This window comes from Opisthocomus hoazin, chromosome 7 (assembly GCF_030867145.1).
Source record: "Opisthocomus hoazin isolate bOpiHoa1 chromosome 7, bOpiHoa1.hap1, whole genome shotgun sequence".
Taxonomy (NCBI): Eukaryota; Metazoa; Chordata; class Aves; order Opisthocomiformes; family Opisthocomidae; genus Opisthocomus; species Opisthocomus hoazin.
In genome coordinates, this window is record NC_134420.1 from 37,307,179 (window position 1) to 37,329,926 (window position 22,748).

The 22,748-nt window shown below is 37.6% G+C and overlaps 1 protein-coding gene across 3 annotated transcripts in view; it reads right to left on the reverse strand.

The window, feature by feature from the left end:
- The window catches only part of EIF2AK4 (eukaryotic translation initiation factor 2 alpha kinase 4), a 43,599-nt gene that overhangs the window by 19,985 nt on the left and 866 nt on the right, over positions 1 to 22,748 (reverse strand). For all 3 annotated transcript variants that reach the window (XM_075426461.1, XM_075426460.1, XM_075426459.1), the window contains exons 2-22: positions 21,400 to 21,515; positions 20,142 to 20,244; positions 17,071 to 17,244; positions 16,146 to 16,226; positions 15,497 to 15,645; positions 13,150 to 13,265; positions 11,997 to 12,154; positions 11,046 to 11,581; positions 10,559 to 10,668; positions 9,834 to 9,991; positions 9,085 to 9,488; positions 8,273 to 8,342; positions 7,075 to 7,158; positions 5,727 to 5,849; positions 5,167 to 5,271; positions 4,876 to 4,933; positions 4,093 to 4,172; positions 3,254 to 3,355; positions 2,608 to 2,658; positions 1,400 to 1,636; positions 731 to 806 (exon numbers count right to left, since the gene is read on the reverse strand). In XM_075426461.1, coding sequence (XP_075282576.1) covers positions 731 to 806; positions 1,400 to 1,636; positions 2,608 to 2,658; positions 3,254 to 3,355; positions 4,093 to 4,172; positions 4,876 to 4,933; positions 5,167 to 5,271; positions 5,727 to 5,849; positions 7,075 to 7,158; positions 8,273 to 8,342; positions 9,085 to 9,488; positions 9,834 to 9,991; positions 10,559 to 10,668; positions 11,046 to 11,581; positions 11,997 to 12,154; positions 13,150 to 13,265; positions 15,497 to 15,645; positions 16,146 to 16,226; positions 17,071 to 17,244; positions 20,142 to 20,244; positions 21,400 to 21,515 — 3,091 coding nt within the window. The remainder of the gene's footprint in view (positions 1 to 730; positions 807 to 1,399; positions 1,637 to 2,607; positions 2,659 to 3,253; positions 3,356 to 4,092; positions 4,173 to 4,875; positions 4,934 to 5,166; positions 5,272 to 5,726; positions 5,850 to 7,074; positions 7,159 to 8,272; positions 8,343 to 9,084; positions 9,489 to 9,833; positions 9,992 to 10,558; positions 10,669 to 11,045; positions 11,582 to 11,996; positions 12,155 to 13,149; positions 13,266 to 15,496; positions 15,646 to 16,145; positions 16,227 to 17,070; positions 17,245 to 20,141; positions 20,245 to 21,399; positions 21,516 to 22,748) is intronic.

Here is a 22,748-nt window from a genome sequence, read left to right on the forward strand (position 1 = left end):
CTTTTCAGTGGTGCCCAGTGACAGGACAAGGGGCAATGGGCACAAACTGAAGCACAGGAAGTTCCGTCTGAACATGAGGAGGAACTTCTTCCCTCTGAGGGTGACAGAGCACTGGAACAGGCTGCCCAGGGAGGTTGTGGAGTCTCCTTCTCTGGAGATATTCAAGACCCGCCTGGACAAGATCCTGTGCAGCCTACTGCAGGTGACCCTGCTTCGGCAGGGGCGTTGGACTAGATGACCCACAGAGGTCCCTTCCAGCCCCTACTATTCTGTGATTCTGTGATTCTGTGATCACTGGAACACCACTAGACACTTGCTCTGTTTCCACGCTCCTGAGGCCATTCCCATTTTGCCTCTGTTCAGAGAGAGCTTACTCTGCTACGTGGATGCGGGGTCTTTCACTACAGAGCTATCCTTATATTCAGATCTAGATTTTACATAATGCTCCCTACCTCTAAAAGCTCATATAGGCTTATCAGAACCACCAAATACATTCAAAGATAAGAATTTTCACTATTCTTTCTATAGAAAATGTAAATCATTCCGATTTGAAGTTAACAGCTATTACTGGAACACCAAAATAAGAGCAAAAAAACAATGTAAAACTTCAAATGATATGCAACTACTGAACATACTTTCTGACTAATGTGATAGCAGTAAAACCAGTCCATTCTCTTAAGTCCATTCAGTCACGAAAAACGAAATTAATGACTTTTGTAAACACACCCACCGTGTCTTTTAAATATCCGGCTGACAATCTCACATACATGCTGCTGTATCTTGGCTGACCAAACAGAAAAACTACCCTGAAACCATTACAAATAAAAAGTACATATATAATTCATATGCCATGAACACTCCACGTAATATAAGCAATAAGCATTCTGGTATCTCGTCCCACTATAATCAACTGTAATGCTTACATACTATAAAATAACTACAGCTATACAAAGCATTACTGCACTGTGTTATCTTGTATTTCTTTAGACAGATTTAAGAGTTGAGAAACCAAGAAGGATTACTTCGATTGCCACAATTAGAAAGGGAACAAAACCTTCAGAGGCAACACATGCTGTTGGCAGTTGGATGCAAGTATCGTTAATTCGACAGAAATTCAGAGTAAAGAAAGGAATCATCTGGACAGAAACTTTAAGCTTTAGCTGCTACAGCGAAACACTGCTCATTTTATCACTGAAGAATGAATGTAAAGTTCAAATGGGAAGCAGTTATTCAAGCCTACATAGTACAGATTTATAGCTTTAAATAGGAACTAAGTGAAAGCTAATCTCAAGAGATAATGCAATTCTCTCAAACATGTTTTGAGTTTACCCATAGAAACATTTTTTTTAAAATCCAACACACGAAAAAAAACCCATGCATCCCCTGAACACCTACAAACCTTCAGCATATCACTGTCATAGGTATAGTCTATAGCTGGAGATACACGCTGTGAAAATATCTGACTCATCATAGTCCGGTACGCCTTTCCATCCACGTTTGCTAAGGTATGGTGGAGTACTTCATGGAGTTCAGACTCTTCCATTTGTGGTGGTGGAAGATGTTCGCTTTTCAATAGCTCCACAGCTGTTGGTCGTGCTGCAGGATCATGGTTCAGGAGCCATGTAATAACTAATCTCTACACATTAAATCAAGATTTTACAGTTTAGACAAATTTTATGTATTAGCAATATTTACAACAAACTTCTTAGTCACATCACATTAATAAAAAAATGATGAGACTCTACAGGGGACGAAAAAAAAAGCAGGATCTGAATCTGGGGTGAATACTGTTTGCTTATTAAATTCTAAATAACTTTTATGGTGTTATCTGAATAAAATCTAGCAAAACACAAAAATCATATATCTCTGGGGATCACAAAATATGTAGTATCCTTTGTTGTTCTATGTTATACTAGCTAGCTCTGGCATCTCTTCATTAACAAAGCTAAGAGAAACAGAACCATACGCATAACAAAGACCTGAGTGTTACAGATATTAAAGAATGGGGAATCTTCCTGGCATATTTCAGTAAACTGTACAAGATGGAAACATTTTTATGGTACTAGTAACAGGCAGACCGCTGTTCCACAGGCATAACAGACAAAAAGCTAATGCTAATGGTCAACGAAAGAGTCCACCAGCCCAAGGAAAAAAATTGTCTAGATGGTCCAGAAAAGATTACACTGCTCCTTATCACTTCATTTCTCTGCCATGGAGGCATTCAGAACAGCTCTTAGCAGTTCTTCTCAAATTCAGAGCGGCCAGTTTTGCTTGCACACCTCTTTCTGTTTGAAAGTTTAAGTTAAGGGTTAAACAATATAGCTGCCATTTGCTGAGCCTAAAGAAATCAAGATTGTCCCTCAGAGCTTAAAACGTATGCCAGTGAACTTTGCTTTTCTTTATGACTGTGCTCAGGGAATTGTGGGGGTAAGTACATCTCCTTGTCAATGTAGTATAGTCTCTGGAGATTTTTTTTTTCCTTACTTTGTTCTAATGTCATGTAATAAGAACTTGGCAGAGATTATCAATTTAAAATTAAGTGTGAAAAACAATAATTAACGTTTATTGACAGGGAATACCTAATAGTTAAAATGTCTTCAAAATTACCTGCTTTGCATGCTTGACTTCATCAAAGTCTTTAGGAAATACAATAGTGGGCTATAAAAACAAAAATCACATTTGAATTATAACAGGCAGTCCACCTTGCTCAGGCTAGTCTTCTTTTTAAGTTCTACATATTTAAGCAGAGAAGCTAAGCGTTTTTATTGTCCATGGAAAAAAAAACCCCAAACAACAAAAACCACACACAGCAAATTTAGTTTGAAGAGCTAACAGGAAAAAAGGGTATCACTAAAATGCTTTCATGATGTTTTGTAAAATGGAGACGCGTTCCATAATCACAGGCATTTATCACCTACAAATACCAACTCGTTCCTGAGAGAGACCAACCAGGTATAAACCTAGATGTACCAAAGCCCTGATGTCTTTATCTGAAGTTTATACCTCTAATGTTTTACAGTATAAAAATTCATTTCACAGACAGAACACTGACTAATGATAATACCATTAGAAAATTCACAGTGCATGATGTCAGTAGCAGCTCCAATTTTATTCTTCACTGTTCGTTATATATCTTATAAACTTTTTTAAGCACTCCCTGTGGAAGCATTTTTGCTACGTTTTGCATCCTTTTACTTCTCTTCACAAACTATTTGATGCACAGAATTAGTATCTTTTATATCTGTACACTTACTAGTCTTAGTTGACCAAGAACAAAGATCCTTTCCGATGCAGTACTCATGGGATGGTAAGACATTTCAAAGAATATTATACCCAGACTGAACAGGTCCACTTTCTAAGGAAGAAAAAAAATGGAAGCTTACATGTAGTACCTGTGAATTCTCTGCAGAAGATGAAAGCAGACAACAAATAATATTTTGGTTAAATCTCACAGTATACTACAGCTGGAGAGAGGAGTGGGTTTTTTTAAGATTTTGGGTTTTTTAAAATTTTTTTGTTAAATGACACAATGCATTAAAATTTGGTAGACTTCAATGCCTTCTATCATCACAGCACTGCCATGACGCAGAGGACTCCCCTCCACTTTGAAATCATCCTTGCTTTGAAATTCAGCTCCTCCTGCATATAAACAGGATCCTCTGAGGAAAAAATGCACCCCCACCTCCCAAAAATCACAGTCCAGGAATGCAGGAGAGCAAGATATACCGTCACTAAAATGCTTTCATGATGTTTTGTAAAATGGAGACGCATTCCATAATCACAGACATTTATCACCTACAAATACCATTTCTATGCTACTTATTTATAAAGGTCCTCTGTGACTGCCTGCTTTCAACTTGAAGTTGCTTGCACCTAGTCATGGCCACAGCACAGGCAGAAAAACTGACTTGCCCACATCCTTCTACCCTTAGTCTCCTCTGAGAGGAATAGTTCTCACTCTCTTGCTTACTGCAGCAGTCCCACCACACCCTGTTCCACGAAATTCACCTCTGTTAGGCACAAATGACCTGAATTGTACCTGGTACCTTAGATTCCATGACACCTTTTTATTAACTCTATTTATAATCATACCTGATTGTATGTAGACTTAGTGCTTCCTTGGACCTCTGGGCTAACATACAGTGCGGTGCCAACCATCCCTGTCAAGTTACCTATGTGGCAAAAGATCAGAGTACTAGTTTCAAGAAAATGAGAGAGAAATGCAGCATTGAAGTCAAGAAAAAACACTCACTCATCTTCCTTCCTCATTTCTTCTAGGTTGGAATGCTGTCCTTATTGAGAGAGACCCACTTCAGATCAGTTTGCAAAACAGACAGTTCTTACCTGCACGTCAGATATCTGTGCCTATCTATAGTATCTAAACCTATCTACTGCTTTACAGAATTGTAGTAGGTCAGCACACAAATGATACATTTCAATTCCATTAAATTCATCTTGAGACACACAATGTACTAAAATTTTCTCAAAACACAAAATTCAGCGCGTTACAGAAGGTGTCAAAAAAAAAAAACCCAACCAAACAAAAAACCCTGAAGTTTTGAACTTGTCCTGTACTGCCAAGAGAACAGAAGTGCAGACGGAACAGATATACAGGATCGCTATATACCTTACCATGAGAAAAGCACTGATCTATGGCAGAAGGCTAGCAGTGGAAGCAAAATTATTTTTAGATAACAGTCAAAACTGCCAGATTATAGGTAACATATTTACTATCTATTCTCCCCTCCCCCGCCTCCCCCCCAACAAAAAAGGTTTTGTTTTCAAATGATGAACGGAAGGTCTAACAGTATACAAGACTGCAGAATACAAGTTCTTGCTGTAAATAATTTACAACATGGTACTATGTAAACTAACCTGATGGGTCAGACCTAGCAGAACTACCTGAGTGATTTTCTTCTTGTTTGGAGACCACCTGAAATCAGGAAAACAGACATAATGTAAATGGCACTTAAAACGCTTCTGTTGGCTTTTCTTGCTGCTTTGGTTGGCAGTACGTGCTTTAATTCTAGAACCTTAGAAATGAAAAGTTCATGGCATTCATAATATAAAATCCAATGAGCACTATGTTTTTATGTTTTATTTTCATCTTTCATGTCATTACAACACCAAATATAAGTTTTTTCATTCATTTTCAGCTGTACTTACTGCATTTGCTGGATGATCTGTAGCTAAACCAAAATCACCAATTTTGACATGATCATCTGAATCTAAAAAAATGTTCACAGGTTTCAAGTCTCTGTGGATCATTCCCTGTTACAGAAGAAGATCAAAAAATAAGACCCACAGAAAATTAAACAATAGACACAATTCAAAATAACTCTCTTTAAAATGGACTGGAAAATCGTTTTACATACTTTTATTACAGTGGGAAATCTATAGCATTAAGTCACTGAGGATTAATTCTGAAGACTACAGTCTGTAGCGCAGAAGCTAGAAACAATTTGCAGTGCTATGAGACATGTAACAAAATGTTTTTAAAGGCAGTCAAACTTCTGTGAGAAAGCGAAAAAATCTGCAGTGATTCATTAAAAAATTCAAGTTTATGACAAAATATTCTAAAGCTGCAGAACAGATTAATAAGGGAAAGGGCAAGAAAGAAACCTTGCTAATAAACATCCCAAAATGAATAGAATATGAAGAAACCCATACAGAAAGAGGTGTAAGACAGAGATTATGGACAGCTCATAACTGTCATATTTACTGACCTTTTCATGGATGTAAGCCAACCCATCTAAAATTTCTCGGAAAAGCCTCCAAAGCCGACTGGTGTCTTCATATAACCCTTGGTCAATAGTATCCCTTAATGTGCTCTTTTCACAATACTCCATCTTCAGTTGTGCATATGTAGGGGACAGAGGGAAGAAAGAGCAGTTTTGTCAAGAAGAGAGACCATCAGAAACTTGCACCTGTATGCATATTAATACCTGGTTCTCTAACACACAGTTCAGGAGCAAATAGTATCATCAAAACATTCACCTGTTTGGAATTTTCCCCAGAGCTGTCTTTTAGCTAGAAAACATGCATTCACTTATGGGTCCTATCCCATTTTCTGGGACAATGGTATGAGCTTGTAAAATAGTATATACTCTAACATAAATGTTAAGAACAAGGTGAAAACTGCCAAGCAATGCATGTTTAAGTCAAACTTTAAAGAATCTCTGGCTTTATTTTACTTGGCTTCTTAGTTGTTTGTATTATGAATATATATAAACACATGCAAACAAGCTTATTAAAATCTGATTCCGTCTAATTGTATCTTCCTTCCAGACAAGCTCTAGTGTTAACCACATTACAAAAAACTGCACACCACCACAGCACAGTTAGCTAGGATAGTTGACTTCTCCCAGGAACAGCCTAACTCCTAACACAAAGGAGACGTTGCCAGTAGTAAAGCCTGAAGTTGAAAACCTGCAGGAATTTTATTTTGTGCCTACTGTTAGGGCCACACAATGGTTTTGCAGATTACTGTTTCCTGTTAAAAGACAGTGCATACACAATATAGTCCCTTTGAAGAGAACGAGGAAGTTTTCACATCTATGACATACAGCTTCACCTCTAGAAGTTGACATAGCACACAAACTCCACACTGGGAATTAACACCATAACCAAACTCAAGAACACCAGATACAGTTTTAGGGGTTCGGGGTGGATATTGTAAACAAGCAACAAGCACAAGGCAAACCAATTCTTTGGAAGCCACAGACTCAAAAAGGTTGGTTGGCTGGGTTGTTCTAAGGTTAGGTCAGGAGCTGCCAACTTTTACTTGTCCACAAGCAACAACAGTGATCCCATTACACACTACAGCACTACAAAACTTTGCACTCTCCAGGCACAACTATGGAGCCTCGGAAGGCATAATAAGCCACGGGCGCTGCACAGTGCCTTCTACCAGCCAAGGCTTTCAGAAAATCAGTCTATCGCAAAACCAACATCAAATGTAGTCTGATTTGCATTTTTTAAAGGTCGTTACTCTTCTCACGAAAACCAGCAACTAATGTCTGCAGGTCAGAATGAAGAGTGTCCTTTGATCTGAAAATACAAGCATGTTTGTACCTGAATGTACAGGTAATGCACTGTCTGAACGACTGGTGCCCTGTCTTCTCCTCCATGGCTAGTCTTTTCATTGCCTTCTTCATCCTTTATCACAATAAAGTAATGTGACAGTTAGCTACAGCAAGCCATCCAGAGTTTTTTTATGCATACTGCTATTTTTTAATGGCTAGAACACATTGATGAGAATTCACTGTCTATGGCTAGGTTTGAATAACAGCAAAATAATATATTGACATATTTGTAATGCCACTACTTCTCAATAAATCAGAAAATGAGGTGTGACCCAACTCTCAAAGTGAGAACAAGTAACATTTTGCTATCATTAGACACTGGATTAAAAACATTCCAGAAGACCTGTATGAAACCTAAATCTCTAAGTGTGTCACATTTAAAAAAAAAAAAAAAAAAGAAATTAAAATATACAAAGCTTATTTAATACAATTAATAATGCAACCCCTGCCCCAACCAACAATTCTGATATAGTGTATATATAGTGACAAAAAATTCATTGCCATATTATTAAACGATATATTGAAAGCTTTTTCGTGCCAATGCACATTACAACAGAAAGAGAAAGACGATAAAGCTTTAATAAGAGTATTTTACAGATCATGATGATCGGTAACCACAGATTCCAGATGCTGTGGAAAGCTGTGCATTAGCTTTCTAGTGATACAGTGCATTGACTGTTCCCATCAAGTGCTGTGATACAAAATCTTGGAATCAGCTAAAACCTTACACGTTATTCTGACTTCCCATCTCTTTTTTGACTGCTAGCAACATGCATTGTCACCACTTTCAAAAAGCAGCTAGTATGAGCAAATATATTGGTTTATATAATCTAAAAGCAGAACAGAATTTCAACTTTCAGATGATGCAAGGCAATCCATACAGTTAACTGATAAAATCACGCACATACCGACGTGTTAAACTTGCGATAACCAGCCTCATTACCGTACAGTGCAACTCACCTCTAGCTCCAGGAACGCTATGGGAAACAGACTCCAGATTAGCTGCATCAGACTGATTTCTATGGAATGCAGCTCATGATGGCACAACATTTACCCTGATGGAACATAACCTTCTATGGTTTTGTACTTAGACAAGAAGTGAAACAAAACTTTCCAACTGACCTGTTTATTTGTCAAAGGCTATTTTGTGATCTTTTCATTCTCACTAGCTTTATCTTTATACTTACCAGAGGATGACCTTTACTGTTTTCATCCTCATTATCAAAAATTATTTCACTTTCAGAATCTGTGGTTGGCCTGTTTAAAGCAGAGAAAGAAAAAGAACTTGAAGTTTTCATTTTCCTTAAATAAGTATTACCAAGAAATATTTAGTAAGAAATCTTGAAACTATTTGTGGAGACAAAGAAAATCCAAGCTTCTGCTGAAGACCTTCCACATGCCTTAAACAAAAAAGCAGAACAAACCAAGCCCCCAAAAAGTATCCTGCTTGAAAGCAACACTTCCTTTGACAGTCCAGCCTCTTAAAGGGAAGGTATATATTTGCATCAGTAAAATTTTATTTCTATATTCAATAAGCAAAACTGAAATAAGTTTACTTTCTTGCTTAAACAAAAAACCACCATGAGTGAAAGAACCACTCCATACACAGAGGCAGGTACGGATTATGTTAATAAAAATCAAAACAAAAAAGAAAGGACAAGTAAGGTATTTTTCAGGATTTTTAATATTTCTCTGTTGTTTACTAAAACCTTTACTCTCAAGGTTTGAAAAGACAGTCCAATATAAACAGTCACATGTTCTGACGCAAGTTGTAAGAAGCCTAACCCAAAATCTTCCTCGTACACTGAGTTTTTAGTTACAAATTTTCCTCGCCCTGGCTATCTGACTGATGGCAAATATGCTGTTACTGAACGAGGGGACAGAATGGAAATGCAGTGAATTAACTCTGAGAAAAGAAGTGAGAATGATAAAAGACACAAACTTGGAAAAAACAACTCTGTTCATGTTCCCTACAGTGCCAAGACTGAAGCCTACTTACAAAAATGAATGTGAGAACACCCCATCACCATCGTCATCATCGTCATCGCTGGACTCCTGATCAGCTCCACTGAATTTGTTGCTGGAGGATCTTTCACATGAAGTACTCCACTCAACTGAACTTGTCAAAACTGGAGGAGGAGCATTAGCTTCCACATCATTTGTCTCCTCAGTGGTAAGGACGAAGAGACCAGCTTTGGTGGGCATTCTTTTCTCGTCGGTTGTTACCGTGGGAACAGGACTTTCGTGTTTTTCGATCCAAGCATTGTAATATCTCACAATATTCTCATGGTTCAGTCGGGAAAGTAATGTTACTTCCCCCTTAATCCTCCGAAATTGCTTGCTGGCAGGGTTTATGCGGATACGTTTCACGGCATAATAGCAACCATCAAGCTTATTTCTCACCTGCAAAATTCAAATAAATCTATAGTCAAATGCTTATAAGTGCCTTACCAAGTAGAGCCAGAAGTAGAATGATTTCATGGAAGAGGAAGTTTTCCTTCCACCTGGGAAATGACTACAATTCAAATGCAAGCTTCCCCATACTGACAGGCTTCTTCCCAGACTCCCAGCAATCCCTCACACACTTACTGGCCTATTCAATTCCAGATAAAAATCACAAGATGGGCACAGCACGCTAGAAAACAATAAATAAAACAATGCAAACATTGAATACATTGTTTTGCTTCAGAGAAGACAAACATATACCTAAAAAGGATTCCACAGAGGGAAATGATTTTTATACCATACCTTGATGACTGCTCCAAAAGCCCCTTTGCCAAGTAATTTTAGCTCTTCAAACTCATTGTAGTAGCGTGAAAATTGTCTCTGTGTTTCTGTGAAGAATGAGGAGCTGGATACCTGACTGCTGGGTACAACTGTCTCGATGCAATCTATACCTGCTGAATCTGTAACAAGGACATCAAAATCACCACCACTGGAAGTATGGGGGCACAAGCATAAGGCACAAGAGACTGCCAAATATGCACCAGGAAGAAGATAAAACCTAAATAACTGCAAGTGCAACTAAAACCTATAATACATAATACAGTATAGAGTCAAGCTCTGGTACAAGCATAAACCTTAATACAATTTTTAATTACTAACATTAATTATGATGGACAAAGGAACTGATCCTAAGAAGAACATAACAACAAGAACATAACGAGGGAAGAAGTCTCAGTAGCACAGCATTTTGGAAGAACAAAGTTAAGTCTGACACTCATAGCATGCAGGAGGTGTATAAATTTACAGGCTGAATTAAAACATCAGCTTCTCCTATTGATGAGACAACGGCAGTCAGTCTACCCCAGCTAGTCAGGCACATAAAACCTAGTATGGTCTTTAACTTCTAGGTTAGTTAATGTGAACCTCTTGTGCAGTCTTGTGAAGCTCTAGCACTGCTCAATTTTTCTGTCACTACAGGCATGCAGTGCATTTATTCAGCAGAATTCAGAAAGAACCAACTTTCTTACCATCTAGATTTTCTTCAGCTACAGGTATTTTCATTCGTGGAATGTTTATAAAACTATGTTGTAATAACTGCTGAGGAGTCCATCTTTCCTTATCTTCCAAACAAACACATCTGTTAGCAAACCAAGAAGAGAACTGTTCAAACATCTATTCCATATCAGGCCTAAGTGTTCAGAAAGGTCTCCTTATGTTTAAGAAACTATCACCTTTATCATTCAGATGGGAATCAGAAGCAAAGACAGACCAAATGACATATCCACAGTGACACACGAAGTTGGTGGCAGGGCAAAGGAGAACAGAGCACCAGACCCATTCTCCCGAATCCCGGATTAGCAGCCTGAGCCATGAGTGAGCAATCGCCTCTTCTCTAAAAACTATGGCTAGTGACACATGGGGATTTAGATGTTCTTTCAAAAAACTTCAAGTCTTTCAAAAACAAAACAAACAAACAAAAAACCACAAAAAGATACAGGAATGCAATAAACATACTTTTCCAGAAAGTCTTGGAAGTCAGCAGGTAAATTGGCAGGAACAGCAACTGGATATTCCTTGGTTACTTGGCCCTGGCTGAGTGAAAGCAGAAGCAAGCCCAGACTCCACACATCTCCTTTTTTTCCAGGTTTGCTGGGAAGACCATCTTCACTAAAACGAACTTTGGTTTGCTCAAAAACATCTGCTTTGCAGATATCAGCTAAGCGCTTGGAAATGCTGTAGTCTGTCACCTTGATGTTTCCTTCAACATCTACCAGGATACTGGAAGAACAAAGAACTTTGTGCACTACCGAATTACTGTGCAAGTAGTCAAGAGCTGACAAGATCTGGGTCACATAATGGCGCAGCTGCTCAAGTGGAACTGAAGTCTCTTTGTGTAAGTATGTAGAAAGGCTGCAACCACTTATATGCTCCACTACAATGTCCACCACAATTGAATCGTTCCGTTCTTTCAGGTTCATACATTTATAATGTACTATGTTTGGGTGACTTAGCTTCGTCAGTGAGCTGAACTCTGTTTCTGCACCCTGAAGCTGTTGAGAAACACAACATAACATGCATTGTGCATAGCTCATGAACACTACTAAAATACGTAACATACAAAACACATAAAAGATATGACATTGTCATGCTTTTCTGAAAAGGAAGTATTGTACACAAAGGGCAAGAACACCTTTGGTTTCTGCCAGGTAAGCTTGATTCCATCTTTCTGCAGAATTTCCGTATTTATTTATGCATACCTACAAATACATTTTCTTGCATATATATTACTGTAAATGAACTCCTGAATATGGCAATGCACCCATCTTCTGTGCTGCAGATACTCTATACATCAGCGTTTTCAAGCTCATCACCACACTTTCAAGTTTATATTACACTAGAAGACTCAAGAAAAGCACTAAACCCCATCAAACCTTTATTAAGCCAAATGCAAAACATAGGCATTACCTGTTTCTTACACTTCTCAATCTTTTCTATTTCCTGTGATGTAAGAAACTTTCCCATCTTCTTTTGCCAGTGCAGAACCCACTCATATACTAAAACAAAGTCTCCACTGTGGATTTCCAAGGCATTATAGACTGATTTACCAAGCTGTTCATCCTTGCCTACAGATAAAGAGAAGAAGAAACATTGCTTCTTTTGGTTCTAAGGACTTGACAAGAGCTCCTGCAAATGCTAATTAAGACCAGTAAGCCTGCTTTCTACAATTGCAGAAACAAACCTACTTACAACTAAACAAGATCCATACCTACATGGTAGGTATGGAAAATGCCAGGTCTGATGAGACTGAACACTACGTAGCAGTAGTCAAATGAAAGCAATTGGCAAATTGCAAACTGGCAATAGCAATTAGCACATTGGCAAAAAATTGCTGCACATTTTAAACAATTTCAGATTTTAATAAACAAATACTCTTCCTGTTGACCAAATGCCAAACTCTACACACAGTAATATAATTGTTCATCCTCAAACTGCAAAATAATAAAATTCTCTTTGCTCCAAGTCTTTCAGGCTGTTCATCCTGCCACTGAGGAAGTGCTATGCTGACAATCAACAATGAAAACATTTGATAGTCCATTCACATGGGCACTTCATGGAGGCCCTTCAACTCTGAAAGTCTCCTATCATTGCCTGTGTTTATCTTTTTTGCTAAAACTGCTGCTTCTATGCCATTGCTATCAGCAGCAATGGAAGAAGAGTAAGTATATATTTCTAACCCTATGCTTATCACTGGTTTCACATGTTACTGCAAGCTAAGTAACTTCTTGCTTGGTAATAATGTGTATTTGACAAGCTAGCTATTTAAATTTAAACGCAAACAGTTTTCAGTATTATTTCAGTTACGTAGAGAACATAAAATGTTGAGAAGGTTCGGGGGTTGGTATGGCTATTCAGTTATGTAATTGTATCTGGAGAAGCAAATTTTTACTTAAAATATTCCTAAGAAAATGTAAAATATTTACCACAAAGTAACTTTTCTTATTACTCTCTCCCACTCTTAACTGTGACATTTCATGGTCCACAACAATTAGTTCCTCCCTCTCAAATAAAACCCATCCCAAACCCCAGCATTTCAAGCTGCACTTGTAATTTTGCTTACCTAGACATTTTCCTTTATGGACAGTAAGTTGTCCAGCACCACTTGTGCTGAAGTTCAAAACTTCGTGATTTCCAGGGGACTCTTCATTATTACTAACAGAAAGCTGGCGTTCTTGTCTGCAATACGAACAGAACATTTTCTGCCCAACTCAAAAAGATTGTATTGTTGCAGTCCCTAATCCCTAAAGATATCAATTCTGCAAGAGGATTAGCTTCCAGAGACTTCTGCATCCAACGATAATATCCATTAATTTCAAAGGTACTAAGTTAGTGCAAATATATATGTCTGATTAGAAATCCAGCATTTCAGTAGTAACACCATGCTGCACTGGGTCTCTGTATTCAAAGTCAGGAGTTGAACCCAACCCTGAAAACCTCATCATCTTGGGATGATGCTTTCAGCAGGTGGGTATTAAAAAAAAAAAAAAGGAAACATACTACAGCTCTGAAAAATATGTAAGTTTGACTTGATTTGCGTTCTCTTTCAAAATACTACAAAAAGCAAATGTATGCAATTTTGGAAGTTCATTCCAGCTTTAGCTTAATTCTTTTTCCTAACTTAAAATGGATTTCCCGTTTGCCTCCTTTACTTCTCTAAACTCCTCCTTCAAGGAAAGGGAAGTTTTGCAAAACCTTTCAAAGCAAGTATGATTAGGGTGTTTCGTCTCACATGCATGTACAGAGCTGCACATGAGATCAGAATGAACTCAAGACAACCAAACCAAATCAACCTTCATAACTTCTTGGTACAATCTGTTTCAAAATTAACAGAAATATCACCACTGCAAAAGTATCCTCCAAATAAATGCAATCACGTATAGAGATCACAGGAGTATATGAAGTGTAATGTAGAAGCTCCTTCAGCAGAGTGATTTACAAAAAAAAAAAAGAAAAAAAAAAAGGTAAGAAGTGCTACATAGAAAGGAGATGCCACAGGGAACTTCTTACAAGTGCTGTATAAAGAAAAATATACAAAGAAAGTAAGTAGCTTTCTGAATTCAAATATATTTTATAAATGAAATTATTTTAGATTTTAATAATCTTCTGAAAGTTTGTGTCTCAATAGCCAAAATTTCACGGTTCATAAAAAGATAAAAATACAGCAACACTCCTTTTGTGAAAAGAGACCTCAGAAAACTAAATGTGTCTAGCTTTTGCTTAACTCTACAAACACGGCATCATAGGGGGTTTCAACATTTCAAAATCCTTTTTGATTATTTTTACCATTGTTAAAATAAGTAACTGCCTTTTTGGTTTTATTTTGGTTTTTTTAAAAAAGAACATACAATGTAAGAGTTTGTGTGGAAAGTTAATATAAGTCCATTGTACATGTTCTGCATTAAAGCATAGTAACAAAACTTCTGAGACACTTCTCTTGTTCCACAAGCACAGAAAGCGTCTTGTTTTATTTTGATTAGCAAGAAGATAAGAAGAGAGCTTTACGGACTACCAAACACTATACAGAAACAGCTGTCATATATGACTTGGGATAGGCAAAGGGAAGAGATGGCAGCAAGAGTCAAAGTAGGATAGATCGAAGAACTGCTGCTACAGCTACCTAGTGTTGCTGATAAATCATTTGAAAACAATTTTGAAGTCTATAGAGAAAAAAAAAAACCAACAGTAATACACTACGTCAGTTAAAACAACAGTCCAAATAACAAGTCATTGGCACAATCTGAAGGAAAACTAGGAAAAATAATACCAGGATAACCCCACTGTCCTTAACAGTTATATCAGCTATGAACACAGGAAAGAGGTAAAAAAACCCCACCAAGCAAAAAACCCAGCACCCAACCTACCTATATCACCATCAATCCTAACCTAGATGAGTTACGTACCAGCAAAAGAATCCTCCAGTAACTCTAATCTTCCCTCTAGTAAGTTGCTCTGCAAATACAATCAGAATTATCTGATTCTCCAACAGGGAGTTGGAGAACTGGTGTATCTTCACAGAAAATGTTTTGAATATAATATAAGCTTTATAGTGCTATTCCAAAACTTTCATCGGCTGATTTAAGATAAATTTTTTATGCAATTGTCAACATATTGCACGGTTTTAAGAAACTAAGTAAGCCCTGAATATACCTTCCAATGACTGACAAATACTTTCTAAGTTAAACTAAGGGCCAAGCTGACTCTCTTAATGGAAAAGTTCCCAAGTTATCCATAGCACATGAATTAAACTATGCCAAATGAAGAGGGGGAGGAATTGGACACACACACACAAAAAAAAAACAAAAAACGAACAGCTGAGCAACAAGGCACGTTACTGCCTTCAAATTTCACTTTGAAATCTAATGTTTGCAAAAAAATAAAAAAATCCACACGCAAACTGACATACTTACTTTGAACGTCCAGCTGAATTTGGTCGGTATTTATTATTCACTCCATGTTCCAAACAGCTCCCATTTAAACCAGAACCAACTCTGTACCCTGCAGTATCTTTCCTGTGAGAGTTTTCTTGACTTGTCAGAGCAGCTACTTCCAAACGTCCCTATAAATCAGGAAAACCACCAAGTAAGTTCAGAAACTGCTCCTACCCTCAAAATACACAAGCACTTAACTATTATTCTATGAAGTCATCCACATCACAGAAGAAACAGATATTCATAATAAATCTACATGAGGCTGAGGAAGTGCTATGATTCCGAAAGTACCTTTCAGCACTGCCCACGGGCAAGAATGTAAAGATTATTTACAATGAAACGGGAAACGTTAACTTACTGGCTTTTTTCTATGTCTGAAAATACCCATCTTAGTACACTTAAGATACTAATATGTTAAACTATTTTCTCTTACAGTTGATTTTACTCCAAAAATAAAACCCATATAATCAAGAACCTATTATAACCTAGATCTATTAGCAGCACTGGATGAGAAAAGATGCCCAGGACAATTAAGTCATCTAAATCTCTCAAATCTTTATAAGTGTATGCTACAGTACTGGGAAGTAGTTATTGCAATGGTTTTTGCAAGCCTGCTTAGAAATAATACCTGTTTAGCAATCTCTTTCTTCTTTCTTTCTTCTCTTTTCTCTTCCTCCCTTCTCTGAATCTCGTTAAGGATTTCACGTTGCTGAAATGAATTTTTGGTGTTGTTAGAGATGCAACAGTACATGTAGTGCAACTGCTAATCTTACCCTCGCTAAAAAAAAAAGGCTATGATGCTGATTTTTCAAAAGTGTTAGAGAGGACCTGTGGATCTCACAAGAATAAAACAAAACACAAGTTAAATTAGCTCTCCTGAGGAAGTTAACAGCATCAATTGTATGATATAGGAGAACAGCATCATAGACAAAAGAAAATTACTTCTCCTGACAGACCCAACAACGAAGTTTCACACACAGAAAAGACAGAGGAATAAGCTAAAACATTCTTTCAAAAAAAGAGCTATTCTAGCCATATTCCCACAGTGTGGAGACTCCACACCACCAGTCTCTGTGAGACTTCAGATGAATCCCCTCATTTCTAGTGAAGAATGTATGTGGTCTCTTTCGATTAAATTTCTTGTGCTCCAGGGAAATCTGTCATAGTGAACATTCCAGTCACCCTATGGGTGAAGGAAAGTATGATTACCTGTCTGGCTAATACTTCCTCATTTATGACGGAATGCACTTAATATACACATTTGCTTACACTTTCGTGTAAGGTCCTCTTTATAAGTGATTTTCATAGGACCAAGAATCAACACTTAGGTTCGTTTCAGGCATAAATATTTCTCAGGGTTAAAAATACATAATTAAAATATTACAACTGCAGCAGCAGATAGTTCAAATGGTACATTTTGATTGACTCATACTGACAGGTCTGACAAGTTAATAATTCACTAAAGCCCACCACTGTTCAGGATGATTTACAGAATCATGATTGTTTATGTTGTTTTAAGAATATGGAGTTATTCACACTTTAATTTCTCTTACCTCCTGCTCCTCTCTTCTCTTAACTTCTTGTGCCCTACGCAATTCCTCCTGAGCCAGTCTTTCTTGTTCTTTTTGATGATTTTTTAGCATTTCTTCATGAAAAGACTTGGAAGGCGGTTTATTATACTCACTGAGAAATGACTGTACATGGTCGGCAAGTTCAAATATCATCACCTGAAAGAAAGTAAACATGCATGACATGGAGAGTTCAAAGAACAAGTAGATCACATAGTAAAATGATACCCAACTCGAAAAAGCAATACAGCAGCAGAACAACTGCTTATTCTTTTACTTATCAGGAAGAATTTACCGATTTCAGTATTTTTCATCAGAACTATTTATTAATAAACCATAACATGAAAAATCCCTAACTACTACTAGCAAAGATGGCAAAAATTACTGAAAGACAGCCAACTTCAAGCATCATTTTTCTAAAAAAATTCAAGAATTCCTTTCTTTATCATCTTTTAGGCATGTTTTTCTGTTCTCAAAGATATGTGTTTATGCCTACAAATATCTGAAGGGTGGGTGTCAGGAGGATGGGGCCAAGCTCTTTTCAGTGGTGCCCAGTGACAGGACAAGGGGCAATGGGCACAAACTGAAGCACAGGAAGTTCCGTCTGAACATGAGGAGGAACTTCTTCCCTCTGAGGGTGACGGAGCACTGGAACAGGCTGCCCAGGGAGGTTGTGGAGTCTCCTTCTCTGGAGATATTCAAGACCCGCCTGGACAAGGTCCTGTGCAGCCTGCTGTAGGTGACCCTGCTTCGGCGGGGGGGTTGGACTAGATGACCCACAGAGGTCCCTTCCAACCCCTACTATTCTGTGATTCTGTGATTCTGTGACATATGAGCTACAACAGAATAAATCCTTTGCAATTGTCTATTACTGTATCTGCTGCTATTAAATAAGTTTTTCCACTGCTAACATGTAATCCAATCTTTCCTCTGCAAACTAGATCCCCCCAGCTAGAACTGTAAAGCTACTTAAGGCATTTCACATTTCTGTAACCACAGCTACCAACACAAGAACTGCACTGAAAAAGCAGCTGAATTCTGCTACGTGGTGTGCAAGGTTAGGAGCAATTTTCATACTTGAACTGGCCACATACTGATGATCTATTGACCTGTCAGAGCTTAAGCTTTTATCAGTCTAGTATGCATCCCTTTACTAATCCAAGCAATCTGTAGTGCTAACAGACCATCGTATCTCCAGAATTAAAGAACAGTACATCAGAAAAATGGATCTCAGCAGCAGTACTGAGCTGGATTTGCACATATAGGTGGGAGCAGGGCCAAACTAAATTGTACCATCTGCCTGTAACGGGCTGACATTTAGAAGATTCTGCAACACTGAATCCCCTGCTTGAAAGTAAGAATGAAAACAGCAGGCAGTTCAGAAGAGAAATAGCACAATATGCACATATCTGCCATGTGCAAACTAAAATACCTTCTCTAGGTTACTATTCAGAAGGCAAGGCAATCATGCATGCACATACATGTATAAGAAAAGGAAAGAGGGAATCTCAATAACTAAAAAACCACAAACCATCTGCTGTTCAGTTTGACAGGTAACTGGGGCATCTTCAAATTTTCCATACTGCAGAATACATTTTAATAAAGAATAACTGTTCTCTTTGCCTTCACAGGTATCTCCCTTTCACTGCAGAGAAAGTAACTCAGGACAGCATTGTGCCTGTCATTCATCAAAAACACGTATCATATATTTAACTCTCAAATGTATCTACACATCCCTGGAGCAAGCATGATTCTCCCTTTACGAAACTAACATTAGGAAAACCTATAACAAGTTTGTAGCTCTTTTCAATAAGATCAGGAAACAAACTAGGATTTAAAGTTCTACAGGCTAATAGCTCTCCTGGGGTGAGTTGGGAACAGATTGTGTATGTATCGCATGGTTTAGCGGTTAGAGAAATTGAACCTTGTATTTCCTATCAATTATCCATAGCACAGTCACTACAAAAAAGAAAAAAAAAATCCAGAATACACTGTTAGCTGCTAATTTCCAAATACACTGAAAAATTTAAGGGAACTCTTGGGTTATTCAACAGAATGAACAAAACAGTATCTGGCTGAAACAGTTCTTTTGAAAGTACCTCCATAAAAATTGGCCATCAAAATAGAAGTACAGTATGCAAATGGAAAAAGGGCTTCATGTGGCAAGACTAAATGATGGGCAACCCCTGCCAAACCTGTAAAGTTAACAGGCTTAGGAAACAGAAAACAATATTCTCCCATTTCAGCATATAGTAACTCCCACAGCTGTGTATTTCTCACTTTTTAAAAGGCAGACTGAGCAAACTGAGTGTGTTCACCTGTAACACTTCCAGACAGCGATAAGAAACATACCATAAATGCTGCTTTTGCCAAGAATTCAATGTATTCTCGTAATTCTTTGAATCATTTCAGTCCTCAGCAACAATGGAAAGGTATTGTTAATACCAAACATACCCAGGGACTTACAAAACGCCTTAAAATAAATACAAGTTCTAAGCTTCATGTATTTGTCCATATTGCTCTCTTTATCCTATTCAGGAACAAGCCAAGTATCACTATTCCTAAACACAGTAGAAAAAAAAAGGCATAATGGCACGGAGTGATGGAGCTGGTGTTATAACTAAGCTCTGTCGCCCTTCAGTTCAGCATTAGATGAACATCACCACACTGAAAAACAACCCAGGTAATCGCTGTTTGCTTAAACAGATATAGCCACTTACAATATTTAAATTAATCTGAAAAGTGCAGAAAGCTCTCAGTTTCAGAGTTGGTATTGCCCTTAGACTGTGAAGTAACTCCAAGAATAGCATGAACCTTTAAATCTGTCTTTAAAGAGGGACAAAGCTTGCATTATTTACATGTGCACTGCATTTTAAGAGCGTGCATATTCCAAACTTTCATTAATTAGAAACATTCTGAAGAAAAAATGCAAGTGTCTCCTTACTTAGGAGTAATGCAACTTATACTTCCAATGCTTTTCTTTATATTATACCACACATTTTTTTAGAACTATTTAGGTCCAGAGAATATTTCTCAAGGAAGTGAAAAGCTCTTACCTCTCCACAGCACTGTTTTGCCAGTTCAGCTAGTCTGGATTTTAATTCTTTTATTTTCTCATTTGACAAGCCTTTTGAATTTTTTAGTTGTATTTCAGGTACACTGTGGGACCATAACAAAACACAAAAGTCCTCATGAGAAAAACTGAATGCAAAAAGCAATTGTGTAAGACACAGAATGTTGATAAAAAATGGTGGGCGAGGGAAAAGGAATGGAGTTCATAGTCACTTGGCAATTAGTCAATGCTCAAATATGCAGCACATAAATATTACATATATAAAGCCAGAAATACTGTTTTATATTCCCTGCCATTAAATTTTCTGGCTGCAGATTATCTGTCACTTATACTTAACATAAGACCTACCAAAGAAACCCTGCAGACTCTTATAATTCAGCTCTTAATCACTAATTCCCGCAACAGTCCCTTAAAAATATCACTAGCATAACATTTCGGTGTTTAAAATTTATCACCTCTATACAGGTTACACAAACTTAAAGAAACATGTGCAATAAATAAGTAACAGCTAAATTAAAAAAATATAATAAAGTAAACAAGTAAAACATTTGTAGCCATACTATCTTAAATTAAAAAAAGAAAAATAGAGTGGCTCTTACGTCCCATGCTACAGGGTGTAACTGAGCTATCACTTGGTAAGGAATAGCGCTTCCCTTGTACACTGCTCAGGCTGCAGCACAAACAGATGAACTAAGTGGAGTTACGCTGTGGACTCAACTGGTGACACAAGGGCTGAACAAAACTGTGCTCACAGAGCAACACTTCACCCAGAAACTACTTGCTAACCCAAAATGCTGGAGGGGGTGGTCACCTGCAATTCTCCTTCCATTGTCTACAGAGAACACTTCCAAAAGGCTAACCCAGCAGATACAACTACAACAGCAGATTGCTTTAAAAATGAGTATTCACTCCCTCTCTCAGCAGGTCACGAGCTGAAAAAGCTTAAAAAGGGCACGAAGATGCTAGTAGGTACACCTATATTTATGCCTCTTCAAGCTACAAACTGGAGCTGCAGTCTAGCACTAACAAACGCATCCCTATCATTCTCCATTGCCCAAGAGGCCAGATCCAACTCAGGTGCCAAATTTTATAGTCGCCTCTTATAAAATACCACAGGCCTAAGAAATCCTGACATGCAGAAAACAAGAATAAGAGCGGTGAATAAAACTTAGATGTTTTTTTCAACTTAAACTTTGCTATGGAAAACACAGAAAAAAGGTTGTATCTTAATGTTCACTCACGTATCAGGGTAAGTATGTGGACACTTGACCCACAGATCAACTTTGGTATATACTTCATTATCACCAGTCAATCCCCGAGGACGCAGAACTAAATTAATTTCAGGAGGCTGTCGTACCTAAAAGGGAAAACAAAACCTTTGATTTAAAAGGGTTTCTTGGTTTTGTTTTAATGAAAGCACGCAACTCTTACAACCTATATTATGGCAGAATTCACGTCAGACCATCCAAACTGTGAAAAAAATATATTAATGTACTGACATCGCTCAATTAAAGTAAACTGATTCACTGATTATCACAGTTTATCCAGTATATTTCTAGCACTTCTTCAGGTAAGTGTAGTCACAGTTATGAGAAAGATGATTCAAACTGAGCAAAAAGGAGGTTTTATAATAAAACCCTTGTATTCTGCTCACTGTAGGCTAGTAGTAAGAAAAAAATTAATGTAACAGGTTATTTATGGAATATCACAAATTAAAGCATACGTTGTAAGAACAATATTGTTTCTTTCGTGTTTGTTTTAGACTACTAACAAACACCAGTCAATATTTTATTTTCTGATGTGGCAGCAGAATATAACATCATGTCTATGTACACCTTGTGTGGCCAAACAAATGGATAGCAATTTTTAATTTACGTTTTTGGTTTTGGCATAAAACAGAATTTTAACAAGTACTGCCCTTCCCCCTCATCCTGTTCAAACTGCCTACTCAAAATCAGAATAAAGTAACACATGTCCTATAAACACTCTAGACTTTTTCTTCTCGATTAGAAAATTAATTTTTTTTTAACAAAAAAACAACCCAGACCTTAGTACTATGACAAACAGGTAGGGAAATAAGACCACAGGGAGTAACAAAGAGGGAAACAGGCTAAAAGATGGTTACTATCACCTCTGTTTCCTCTGCATTTCCAACAGGGACAAGAACAGGTTAAGCCCAGAGGATGTCAGGTACGAATCTAAGATGGCGTGAGATCCGCAACTCTTCTGTAAACCCGGTGAATTACTAAGAGTGTTTGCATCAAACTCCATTAAAAAAAAAAAAAAAAAATCACCAAAACCCCCAATAATACCCCAAAACCAGTAACAACAAAAAAAAGTAGTCATAGGTTTCTGCAAGAACTTTAAGTTCAGGTTTATGGCAGAAAATGACAGCAGGGGCTATGACATCTTGTAGAAACTAAAAGACCAAAGAATGCAAACAGAGATGGACGTAACAGCAAACTTGGGGAACTGAAAAGAGCGACCAGTACCTCCAGGTACAGGAAGGCAGTGCCACAGATGCAGCTGGAAAAAAAATCTCAATTAGACACTGTGCACACGAAAGAGAGTAGCGAATACCAGACCTGAG